Source organism: Cygnus olor, chromosome Z, assembly GCF_009769625.2.
Source record: "Cygnus olor isolate bCygOlo1 chromosome Z, bCygOlo1.pri.v2, whole genome shotgun sequence".
Lineage (NCBI taxonomy): Eukaryota > Metazoa > Chordata > Aves > Anseriformes > Anatidae > Cygnus > Cygnus olor.
In genome coordinates this window covers 18,083,587-18,096,975 of record NC_049198.1, presented here as the reverse complement: position 1 = coordinate 18,096,975, position 13,389 = coordinate 18,083,587, and the positions used below count along the sequence as shown (strand labels likewise).

Here is a 13,389-nt window from a genome sequence, read left to right as displayed (position 1 = left end):
AGAACAGACCTTTGGAAACGCGTGAGGACAAGGCCACATTTGGGAGTGCTGACCACCAGTGGCCCCTTCCAGCCTGAGTGATGCGGCGATGGTGGCAGACTTTAAGTGTTTGCTGAGTGTTAGAACACAATAAAAACGGCGAGTGCTCTGCACAGGGCTTCACATCCTTCCCCTCCTGTGCTCAGCTGGAACAACCGGGGAACCGCCGGCAAGCCCTGCAACGCGTCCTGGGCGCTTGAAGGGAAAAAAAACTATGGAAATAAAGCGCGAGGAGCCACCCGTATTTCGGAGGACGCCTGTGGCAGCCCCGGGGCCGGCCCTCCACCCACACGGTGCCGCCCCCGCCGTGTTTCTGTAGCGGGAGGCGGGACTGGGTGCAGGGGGAGGGCGGCGAGCTCTGGGCCGGGCCCCCGGTTCCTCAGGGCGGCTGGTGGTGCCCGGCCGGTCAGCGGCATGGCGGGCGGGCCCAGCGCCCCGCTGCTGGCGGCGCTGCTGCTGCTGCTGGCCGCCGGCCGGCCGGCCCTCGCAGGTAGGGGCTGCCGCCATGTCGCGGGAAGCCGCCGGGCTCCGGGCAGGCCGGCACGGCGCCGGCTGACGGGGGGGGTCGCGGTGGGGCTTCGTCTGCGGTAGAGGAGCCCCCATGGAGGGGCACCCCACGGGGGTCAAGGCTCGGGGGCTGCGGCGGGGCGATCCCCGGACCCAGCCCCCGGCGTGTGAGGCCTGCGGTGGGAGTAGCCGGGCTTACCTGGCAGTAGGCGTGCAAAAATACCTTTGTTTTCGACAGCAGGCGTTTTGGGGGGGAAGGGGGAAGGTGTCTCTGTAAAGGGGAGGCCGAGCCTGTCAGCCGAGGTGTGATTCTCTTTTCGCCTGCTGCAGGGTTGATGCTGGGACTTGACAGAGTCCCAGAGTCTTTTTAATAAAAACAAATACCAAACAACTGGCATGAAATTCTTTTTTTAACAATCGTGAGTATGACTGTAATTATGTGCCATGAGAAAAGCTCTAAGGCATGTGCAAAGATATGCCCTGTGGTTCCTTCCACCGTTTTGGCTTGCAAAAAGCCTTGATGTTCATTACCGACCAGTGACAATGGGTGCTGGTTTTTGGCATCCAAATTGAGCTTACGTCTGGCTTCCCACACATGCCAAGGGCCTGCCACTCTTCCTGATGGTGGTGCAAGATCAGGTGCTACTCTAGAGCTGTCACCAAAACCACTGGCACAGCCAAAAACTTAAGTTTGAAATTTCTTTGTTTTCATCTTCAAGTGAACTGTAAGTACAGCATCAAGGAATCATAATCAAATTTACTATTTAAATATCCGCTTAAATATTTGACCAGTAAACAGTTGCGGAATCGACCTGTCTGGTATGCTTTGCAATCCCATGTGACATGAACTAACTGCTGTAACTCCCTTTCCTTAAAAATTAGAAGTGTCTCAGTGTCTATGATTGTACTGTGAATGTTTTCTCTAGATCAGTATACTAGCCAGGAACTAATGCCTAATGTTTAATTGTAACTTTAAAAAAACTATCTTCAGTTGTTCAGAGATTGATCAAGGCTTATTTGGTAATCTTAAAGGATTAACTTCAGATGTTACAAATGAAATATGCCTCTCTTGTCTTTTTGCAAGAGAATTTCAATGTATGTTGTTCTAAACAGTGTTCTTACAGGTTTTATGGACAAGAAGCGTGTATCCAGAGTAGGGAGGATATTTTATTGCTCATGGAAGTGTCTCTGAGCTATCACAGATGTGTGGGAGATCAGATTGCCACTAAAATTTCTCTAGTGCTGGTAGCATTGTCATAAATGTCATGGTCTAAAGGTTTCATCAATGATTTTGCTGGCAGGAATATTAGGCCAACTAGTATGGTTTTGCAAACAGTACTTTGAGAAATTGACAAACCACTTCATGCCTCACTGTTGCGGTAAGAGCCGTCCGTGCCCGGCATTCCGGGCAGTGCACGGTAAATCCAGAGCTGGAGGAAACATTTCCAGATTGCAAGGTAGGATGTCAGAATCACAGCCTGCTGCTTGTGCTAGCCCAAGTGCAGCAGCGTAGGATGCTTCAGCGGAGCTGTCATGCTGAGCTTTACCATCCCATGTGGGCTGGCATCTGTACCAGGCCAGAGTGTCAAAATCCAGCTCTTGTCTCTTTACTACAGTTGCTGCTATAACTGTAGCCATACTCAGAGACAGAGAGATTCTTGTCCCAAAGATCTTAGAGTGGAATTGAAAAACAATTGGAGGCTGGAAGGAAAACAAAGCACTGAAAACTTTTAGGCAGTAAACTGAAGTTAGGTGTTAAGTGATTCGCACAATTCTTTGGCATGTTTCTTTGATGGAACCAGAAATTAACATTACATTTGTTCATTTGATGTTCACTGCTTTGACTGTAGGACTATCTTTTATCTGTAAAGCTGGTGTGTTAAGCACATGTGGATGCAACACAGGGATGTGTCTTACTGTGTACGTTTTGCATTACATGCAAGTATCAGAGGCTTACAGACTTACTAGCATTTGATTTACCCACAAAATCTCATTGTAAATCCAACAGCGATAAAGTGTGAATCAGCCCTGAGAATTCACTTCAACATTATGGTTACATTACCTGTAAATGGCTTTCCCAGCAAATCTGGCAGTCCTTTTCCATGTCCATTCTTCCTGTGCCCCTAAAGTGCTGTCAGTGTCATCTGCTACTAGCTTGAATAAGAAATGAAAGAAGTAGTATTTTTCCATTATGAAGTGTCCTTTGGCTCTCTGTTTTCTTTCTGTCATTCTGCTGCATTATTTCTTCTGTTTGTCCTCATAGCAAAATTTCATTAACCAAACTCCTGTTCTATGAAGTATCGGGACTGTGTGTTGGAGAATGTAGTTTAGACTGTGTGATCTGGGAAGAGGCACTTCCAACATTAACCCAACAGTCCCATGCCATGGTATTTGTAAGTATCAGCATGTCTTCTGCTTTCAGGTCTTTAATAAATGCATCCTCCAAAGTGCAGTTTGACAGCTTCTGTTTTTTTTTTTTCTTTTTTTTTTCTTTTTTCTCCTGATTAATATTTTGATCACCCCCGGGCTGCTCGTGCAGGTGTGATCTTTGCATACCATTCAAGTGGAGCAGAACGCAAGCATTTTAATAATGAAATATGTTTGTACTTTTTAGACACGGTACCATGAAAGTGTTTAGGCAACCTTGCTAAAGAGAGAAGGAAGCAATGAGTATCTCCATGTAATTTAGTCATCAGGCATATTTGGAAGAAGCGCACCTGAATTCTGAGAGACTAAAGTTTAAATCCCCTTCCCCGTGTTTAGAACAAGGTTTTTAACCAGTTTCCCACCAAAGATTTGTGAGCATGCCATATGACATAAGATATTCAGTAGTGCTGATAGTGTTTTTCAATCTCACCAGTTGATTTAGATCATATCTATGATGTAGTAAGTACTTAGTTAAAAATGGAATATTTTAAATATGGTTCCATCCAGCTGTACGGTAAAATGAAGAAGACAAGAGTGTATTTTTAATTGTGAGGATAGAGGATATGTTCTGTGATTATTTTTCCAGGTGATTACTAGTGAGTGCTGCTGAATCAGGCTGGAAGGAGGTTCACATTTTCCTCTCACTGCAAGAGAGAGAGGCATTGAGATTCACTGTAAAAGACAGTGTTATTATCAACATCAGATTACACCTGTGTAAGGTTATTATTCACTTCATCGGGCTAATTATGTTCTGGTTAATATTCTTAAGCCCGTTCAATCTAGTTTTGACGGGCAGACACTAACGATAAGTTTTTCTAACATGAGGCCAAGTTTCAATCAGGAATGTGAGAAAAATCAGCTACCGATCTGATTCTTCTTCATTACTTATCAGAAGCAAAAAGAGAATGTGAAATTACTTAAAGTATTTGCTGTCGATTTTTATTTTTCCAACTTGTAGTTTGAGTGAGCTTTGAATAACCAGAACTGATCTAGAATTGTAGCATCATTTAGTTTGGAAAAAACCTCTAAGATCATCTAGTCCAACCTTTAACTTAGCACTGCCAACTCCACCACTAAACCATGTCACTAAGCACCACATCTGCACGTTTTTTGAAGACCTCCAGGGATGGCGACTCAGCTGCTTCTCTGGGCAGCCTGTTCTAATGCTTCACAACCCTTTCAGTGAAAACATTTTTCCTAATATCCAACCTAAACCTCCGCTAGTGCAACTTAAGGCCATTTCCTCTTGTCTTATTACTGTGCAGCTCTTGAGGACTCCATGAAACCTATGGTTTACTGTAATGGTAGTTTCTTTTACTATTTGTATTATATTTAAAAAAAAATAGTGATTTTTATCACCGATGTACTATAAAGTATATGTAAACCTTTCCAAAAGTTGCAAGAAAATGTTAGTCATGCTTGTGAACGTTAGTGAGAATATCCTGCCTGAAAGGATTATTTTTTAGTGAAGATTGCTTCATCTAACAAACACTTCACTTTATCCTAATTTATCGTCTTTTTCACATCACTCAGCAGGTGTATAATTCAAAAGGTTTAGTATAAATTACTAACTTTTAAATAGTTGTGTAATGGTGTTGGAGCCCAATATTTATTTCTCTGAATTATTTTTATGTACTCTGATATTAGGCTTCTCCTGTAGTCACAGTGATTTCAAATTTACTAATGGCAGCTTCAAGGTGAAAGGAAATACAACTGGATATGACAATAAACACACGAATCACAAAATTTTGGAAAGGATGCTTGCAGCATGTGAACGAATCACTTCATCTCTGTTGTTCTGATAAATGGTTCTGGCTACCTCAGCACAAGCGAAATATGCTAAAATATGCTATAAAATCTTATGGGAGTAGAGTCAGTATTTTGGACATTACGGAATTCCTTTTGGAGAGAGCTGACATCTCTTCTGGTGGTGCAGTAGCTGGATTCTCAGACCTGGATGTTAAGCTCTGTTACCTGGAAGCAGCTAGAGAAGTTGTTTTTGTGGGCCAGCTTTAGGCATGTTTATAGTGGAGACCATGTGCAATAGTTGCAGATGTATTTAATCCTTCATTCTGCTTTGTTTTCTGGTGGAGGGCTATAAGAAGTTTCGTACATTAGATACATGGAATTTGGTACACCTTCTCTGAAAGCATCTTCCTTTTTAATGTCTTCACTTGTGCTGTGCAATCAGAAGAAGCAGAGCTTTTAAAAGTTATTAATATCACAACAGCTTACATTTGGTATTAATAGGCTCCAAACACTTGCTTCCATCACTCAAATTCTATCCCAGGGTAGAGACTTCCTATTATATCTATGTGTGAGGTTGCATGCTGTTTTACCTCTAGCTTAATAGAAAAAGGGTTGGGACCTGCAGAATGTACAACTAGCAGTTCAGCCTGCATCGAGGGATATTTGGTGTTTATCACATCTGTTGATACAACTCTGCAATCCAATACCAGGAAGAAAAAACAAAACGGTAAGACGTAGTAAGGCACCATTGTTTTTTATACCCTGCGTGCTGGTGCTGCCCATTCTCTTGCTCTCCCTTGCCAGGCCGTTGTGTTTTTTCACTCCCATTTTTTCATCTTAGTTACAGCAGAAGCATGTTAGGACTAAAGGTGTCTCTCATTGTTTACCTCAGTTGCGTCACTGAGGGCATTTAATGGGACTTCAAGCTGTACTTTCATAAAGCCTGAAAGTATTTTTACCGATACCTCCTGAACACATTGAAGACAAAAACATTGTCCAAATACTCTCATGTATGAAAATACTCCAAATGTCCAAATACTCTCGTGTTGTCTTTTTCTTTTCTGCTTAAAGATCAAATCATGTATTTCAAGATTTTCATACAAAAGGTGGCAGGGAAAGCATCTAAAAATGCCCCTCTTTTTCAACTGACATGAATTTAAAAACCTCTGTGGCACAACTATAAAAGCCTTTTTGGGTTACAAGTCCAAGCCTAAGCCTTCTCTTACAACTTTCTTTGGGAAGAAAGGGTACAAGGGTACTAAGGAAGGGTATGGTTCAGATACGCAGAGCTTTGGCTGTTTTCTTCCAACAGTGGAGACTGAAAGGTGTTGAGCAATGTGAAGCCTGCATTAAATTACTTCCAGTTACGAAGTGAACATTGGATTGTGATTCCAAGATCAGTTCTTCCTTATACATTGCTGAGAACATGTGCCATTGAGTCTGTAGTGAGAAATACAGAAAGATGTGGAAAAAATAGCATCTTTCAGTTAGGTCTTTAGTCTTGATTTTGGTTTTGGATGTATGCGCACTGCACATGTAATAACTGTGTAGTGAGTTTGAGTTTGTTTCTTGTAGGTACATTTTGGAGGTTATTAGTTTTGGAAATGGAAAAGAGATGAGGCTTTGATTGCTTTGCACAATGAGGAGAGAAACCAAGAGAAAAATAATTCAAAGTGTAGCTGAATTCAGTAATTTTTTTCAGCAGCAGAGAAAAGAAGCTGAGCAAAAGGTTAAAGAGCCAGCCTAATGGTTCTTCTAGGTAACAAGAGTGAAGACTCCCTTGCTCTGTGATTCTGAAGCCTTTTGCTGTGTCTGGCCTGGCTTCTTGTGTTTACTTCTAAGAAAGGTTTTATGGATGGAGCTGGACAGGAATATTCAGTAAAATTACTTGAAACAAAATTCTCAAAACTTACGGTCTTCATATAAGTGTAACTTGTCATGATGGAAATATTAGGAAGGATTTGTAGCCCCTGTGTGGTTTTTCTAATCAGAGTTGGGAGTGTGCTCTAGTGAAGAAAGAAAGGAGATGGAGACCACAAATTAACCAGTAACTCAGGTTGAGCAGATCTTTAAATTTGTGTCCCAAGCGATTTGACCTCTGTTTTTGAGGCCTTGTATATCTGCGTTGGGAGATGCCAGTCTCTCTCCCTGGTAACTGATGGCAGGATGCACAGGATAGGCACAGAGCTGCAGCAGGGGAGGTTCAAACTGGACATTAAGAAAAATTTCTTGACCTTGAGCATGGTCAAACACTGGAACAGGCTTCCTAGAGAGGTGGCTGATGCCCCATGCCTGTCAGTGTTCAGGACATGTTTGGACAATGCCCTCACCAATATGCTTTAACTTCTGGTTAGCCCTGAATTGGTCAGGCAGTTGGACTTGAGGATCTTTGAGGGTTCCTTCCAACTGAACTGTTCTGTTCTATTGTATATATAGTATATATAAATACCCACAAAGGGAAATTATAGTTGAACTAGATCAAACTCTCAGCTGCTTCCACCCTTCTTTTTCCCTTTGGGGCGTGGATTGATATTGCAAAATGGATTGTCTGCCCACGCAGTCCGAAGGAATTGTTTCCTGTATGATATGCTGAATGCATGTGTTACAGCGTCAAGGGAGCTTTCGGGGATGGTATTGCTGGTGAACTCCACCTATTTTCCATGGTGGTACAGGTGGCATCAGATGGCTCAGGACATAATGTCCCCTTTTCTAAAACTGTGGCACCAGAGTCATTTTGAGGTCACTCATAATGTGGTTTCAGCCAGAAATCATTCTAAAAGAGGAACTTGATTCCCATATTGTAATAACATGCTGCCTAGTTTGGTGGGTACTGAAGCAGAAATCACGCCAAGGCACAGTAGGTGGTCTTGGCCCAAGATCTCCTTTGGTGTTGGATCACTGCCTAGGCTGATGTTGAGTTTCCAGTCCCACCTTCAGTGATGGATTCTGATGCTGAAGTGTTTTGTGGAAGGCAAAAGCTTTAGCTTACATTTATTTTTTTCTTTTTCAGGAAATGCAGTTTAAACACCAAACTGTTGCCCAGTGTCAGTGAAAAATATTGTCTCTGCAACTTCATATCTAGTTGTTCTAAATGGCACTGAGTGATAAGTTTTAGATTAAAAGGTAGGAAGAAGGGGTAAATGATATTTTGCATAGGAGAGAAGTTAACAGCTGGGCTCTGCAGGAGTAGCTCTTGCAATTTGTGCCGTTCAGTAATGAAGGAGATGGCAAAGGCAGTGAGTAGTCAAATGAGGAAGTTTACTGATATTACTGTTCAAGACAGTAAAGAGGGGAGAAGAGAGTGAAGTATTGCAGGAGTTCTATACAAAACTGAGTGACTGGGCAACAGGGTAGCGGGGATGGTTGCAGGAGGTTGAAGGCTGCATATAGGAACCAAGAGAGCAAGCTAGGACTCTTCAACCTAAAAAGAGACAGATGAGAACATCTGGAGGGATATGGTTCTGCAGGTGGCAGGAGACCTGTGCGTCTTCTCATCAGAGGTGACAGAGGATGTCTCTGACAGAGACATAGGGAAACATCTTAAAGATGAAGACGTTTACATATGCCCAAAGAGAAACTAGATGAATACTTCAGAGAGAAATCTTGTGGCAATTAGAAGACAGACGGACTGTGACAAGTTCATGAAAATCTGAAATAAAAAATAATTGGAAACTAGGAGAGTATTTGAAGGAAAATGTTAAATATGCTTCTGCCATGATTCCCTGTGGTCATTGTTGGAGATATTATACTGGGCTATATTCAGTTCTTGTTCAAACTGGTATGGCCACTGGGCTCTTACCCAGTTGCTTGAACTGGGTGAATTTAATATATGAGGTCTATTTTTATACATATATAAATAAATATATAGAGAGTTAATATGAGTTTTTGATATATGTATAAAAGAAATTCTGCATGTGTGACTAAATCTGCTTGTTTTCCTTTCTTTTAGTATCATTTTATGGTGATAGCTTTGTGACATTGAAGAAGGCAGAAACATCCTCACAGACAACCCTACAGTTGCGGTTTCGAACAAGCAAGCCACATGGAATGCTCTTTCTTGCAGCTGGGAGGACAGATTATTGTTTAATAGAGCTACAGTCAGGAAAGTTGCAGGTAAGATTTGTAGCTATGGTAAAAAAGAAACGCATAGCCTCTAATGTTTAGTGTTTTCTTTAAGATGTTGTCTCTAACAATTCTCAAAGCTTATGTTAAAAAGAATGGAAAATTTGTATAATATAATTGATAATTTCAAAACATGGTATGTGTTTCTTACAATGATAATTATTAAAAATCTAGTTACCTAGAAGCCTCTTAGATCTCTAGAAGATCTAAGATCAAGATCACTGTTCAATGCATGAGGTTCAGTAAGGACAAAATTTCAGATTTAATGCTGTTAGCATCTTAGAAAATGTTGGTTCCAAATAATAGTTATTATGCAAGGCAAGTTCTTGAAACATCATTGTTATAAGGGTTCTCAGGAGTTGTTGGTCCTAGCAGAACTGGAGTGTAGTTCATTCCCTCTTCTGCAATTACCCAAGTCAATTTTGTGATGGCAGGTAAACCCAGACAGAATTTTAATGGGATTTCTTTTTTATTTTTTTTCCAGTTACATTTGATAAATGATATGCTAAATATGAAAATTTATGAAAATCAACTGTTTAAGTCTATATGAATATATGATTGTAAAAATACGACATTGGATTTTGATGTATTTTAAATATTCTGTCTCTTGCAGTTGAGAATTAACTTTGGCATGGGGGAGCGAGTACTGCATTCTCAGCAAAGATCTCAGCTGAATGATTTAGCTTGGCATCTGGTTGAACTGCATCATGAACATGATAATGTCACCTTGGTAGTTGATAAATATGATAGAACAAGTGCAAAAATGCCTGGAATTCTCCATGACTTAAATATTGATCATGGCTTCTATGTAGGTGGTACTAGTGAACTTGACATTCCTTACCTTGTTGGAGCACTGCCCAACTTTCGAGGATGTATTGATGACGTGTCATTTAATCAGCTAGACATCCTGATGCCCCTGAGACCTTCTCCTGGCTTTAAAAGTATTCATGAAGTTTCGGTGGGATGCAGTGATGAATTCTTTGCAGGTGAAGATGAACCCATCAGTTTCTTCAGTTCCAGATCTTACGTGTCTTTCCCATTGTGGAATGTTGATGGTGAGGGAATCTTGGAGTATGCATTGCAAACCTCAACTGCACGTGGCTTGCTGCTTTATCATCCTGGACAAGCAGGAGATTTCATTGCAATGGAAATAGAAGATGGATTGATTAAAGCCTGTATTGGAAGGCATCAAAGTAGAACCCAGCTTTCCTCTCGTATGCCAGTCAACGATGGTCATTGGCACTATGTGAAGCTGAAATTTAGCACAGAATATTTACAGCTGACATTGGATGAAGAAACTGTGAAAGAATCATTCCCTCTGCAAAGCAAGCTGCTTCTGAAGGGGTCTCTCTTTGTAGGTGGTGTAGATGACAGTACACGATCAGAAGCGATTAAGTTAGAGCTAGCGTCAGTGTCTGGGAAATATGCCAGAGGAGGGTCCTTCAAAGGTTGCTTAAGAGACCTAAAAGTCAATTCAGAAAAGAAATCACTGAAGAATGTTCTGGTAACAAAGGACATTTCAGCTGGATGTGAAACGGAAAGTGCTTTTAATACAAATCTTTCTTTAGAGATGGCTTTAAAATATCCTACTGTGAAAGCAGCCCCAACATTTGCCATTTCTCTTGAAAGCTCTGTCTCACTGGGCCAGGGAGATAAAAGTCACCTTTTAGTTCTGAGTAACTTGATTGTGCTAGAGGGTGGACAAGCTTCACTTGAATCTAAACACGTTAAAGTCAACTTAGACTTTCAGAAACTTGGGATCCATCTGTCACAAGTTCTTTTTGAAATAAAGGAACCACCCTCACGTGGGAACTTGAAATTAGATATTGAAGCTGTGCAGGAGGTAAATAAATTTACTATGCAGGACCTGTGGCAAGGGAAGGTTCTGTATGTCCATGGTGGCTCTGAGGACACTTATGATCATTTTAATTTCTCTGTTTCTGCCAGCAGCAGAAATACTCTGCCCCTGTATTTGCAAGGAAATGAGCAGTATGTGTTTGGCATTACTATCGTTCCAGTAAACGATGCTCCTGAGATCACACTGCCTGAGGGAAACGTACTTCTTCTGTTAGAGAACTCAAAGAAACGTTTGACTAGTGACCTGATAAAAGTTTTAGATAATGATACAGATCCTCTGGACCTCAGTCTTTCAGTTCTTGGAAATATGAATGCAGATGCAGGATTTTTAGAAAATTCAAAGCATCCTGGAAAAGCTATTGCTACTTTTTCTAATGAGGACTTAAGAAAAGGCAGTATTTTCTTTGTTCACACAGGTGTCAAGAACTCGAGGATTGTTCTGAGGGCAAGTGATGGTGAGAAAGTGAGCAACACTGTTGTGTTACGTGTTATGGCAGTTCCTTTGGATTACAAAGTTGTCAGCAGCTCAGGAATTAAGCTGTTGCAGGGTTCTGCAGCCCTGATCACACCTAGGCATCTGGCAGTTGAGACAAATGCCAACCTCCAGGAGCTGGAGGTACGGTACGAGATCACAGAGCCGCCCCAGTTTGGGGAAGTCCAAAGGCAGCATTCAAGGGGGGAGTGGAAGCAAGTCAGCTCTTTTTCTCAACGCTCTGTTCAGCGCAACCGTGTGAGATACTGTAGCACTTTCAAAGAAGTTCAGCTGGAAAATGTTACTGACCAATTTAAATTCAAAGTTAGCTTAGGAAACAGAATCAGTGAAGAGTATGTGTTTCCAGTCCAAGTGAAATGGTTAAGGTACAGCTTGGTGAAATATACTCCTCTAGAAATTGAAAAATCAAAAAGGAAGTACTTGAATTCAGATCATCTTTTTGCTGTGCTGGTGGATCTAGAAATACCTGAAGATGAGCTTCATTTTAAACTACTGTCCCTACCAAAGAGTGGACAAATGCTGCTTAATGACCAGCCTTTGAAAAAATATTCAGTCTTTAGCCAGAAAGACATTACTGATCAAAAAGTGGCATATGAATTAATCAGCAGATACCATGAAGACAAATGTGATTCATTTAAATTCCTCATTTCAACAAAATATCTGGAATCAAATTTCTATGAATTTGAAGTCTGCATCAAATCAGATTTCAGAAACATTATGTTGATTAACAATGGCTTGACTGTTACTGAAGGTGAAGGAGAATTAATAACAAGCACAAAATTGTTTGTGCAAATGCTGGATAATAAAACTTTCAAATATAAAGTTTTAAAGTTTCCTAAGCATGGGAAATTAAAACTCATTAATTTTTCAGGTTCATTTGAGAGTAATGACAATCTCACCACTTTCACTAATGAAGATATAAGTAATAAGCGCCTTATGTATATGCATGATGATTCTGAGACAGTGTTTGATGAATTTGTTGTCAGAGCTTTCAGTGAAGAATCAGGGGAGTGGGCAAACTTTGATCCAGAAGCAGGATCTTTGTCAGTAGAAATTAGATTCAACATTTCTGTCCAGCTGAAGAATGATGAAAAACCAGTACGTGTAGTTGATAAAGTTTTTAGTGTAGTGAGAAATGGTCAGCGATTGTTAACTTTGGCAGATCTTTGCTATCACGATCCTGATTCTGACTTTGAAGATGGACAGCTGCTGTACACTAGACGTGGCATTTCCAATGGGGATTTGGTGCTAACAAATGATACATTGCACAGACTCTACCAATTCAGGCAAGCAGACCTGGAGCAAAAGCAAGTCCTGTTTATACACCGTGGTGCAGATTTTGGGCGTTTTGTGCTCTTTGTGACAGATGGCAAGCACTATACATCTTTCCTTCTAGAAGTTAATGCCACTGATCCTTATGTTAGGTTGGCAAATAATACGGGCCTGTTGGTTCAAAAAGGAAAAGAAGAAATTGTTACAACAGCTAACCTAAGTGCTGTTACAAACCAAGACATCAGAAATGATCATGAGATTACCTACGAGATATCCACTTTCCCAAAATATGGAAGAATATGTGTAAATAATTTAATGACAGATTCCTTCACTCAACTTGATCTGATAAAGGGATATGTGACCTACAGGCATGATGACAGCAACAACCTTATTGACACATTTAACTTTACAGTCCGTGCTAAAGATGTCCTTCTGGATGCTGGTGTACATGTTCGCATGTATTTGGAAAGTCATCAATGGCCACCCAGGATTGTGAACAATAACAATCTCTTAGTTGAAGAAGGAAAACCAGTTAAAATCAGTAAAGGAAAACTGCAAGTAAGTTAACTGTATTAAGTTAGTTAACTGTGTTGTCCATTTCTCCAATCTTGTAGTGGGTTTTCTTCTCTCCTTTCTCAGCCATTGCAGTCTGTACTCTCTCTGTTCACCAAAACTGTCTTTAGTTTTTAACTCTTTTTGTTTTCACTAGCATGTCTTTGTTCTGGATGCTTGATTCTATAAGGAAACTGACACTAGGTAGCTTCCACTCCTAGGAAAGAAATCCAGTTATGTTAAAGAAAGAGAAGGACTGACTGTATTCTTTGACTGTTACATACTGGTGCTTGAGAAAGTTAAGATTTGTAGATGCTTTACTTGTGTATTTGCTTTAGTTGTGGCAACTATTTGTATGTATGTTCATTAGT

General features: G+C 40.9%; 1 protein-coding gene across 1 annotated transcript in view; it reads left to right on the top strand.

Moving 5' to 3' along the window:
• The first annotated feature begins 351 nt into the window (after positions 1 to 351).
• LOC121062358 (chondroitin sulfate proteoglycan 4-like) overlaps positions 352 to 13,389 on the top strand; it is a 37,780-nt gene continuing 24,742 nt past the window's right edge. Inside the window, exons 1-3 of the mRNA XM_040542268.1 lie at positions 352 to 529; positions 8,672 to 8,835; positions 9,458 to 13,024. Coding sequence (XP_040398202.1) covers positions 454 to 529; positions 8,672 to 8,835; positions 9,458 to 13,024 — 3,807 coding nt within the window. The 5' untranslated portion in view covers positions 352 to 453. The remainder of the gene's footprint in view (positions 530 to 8,671; positions 8,836 to 9,457; positions 13,025 to 13,389) is intronic.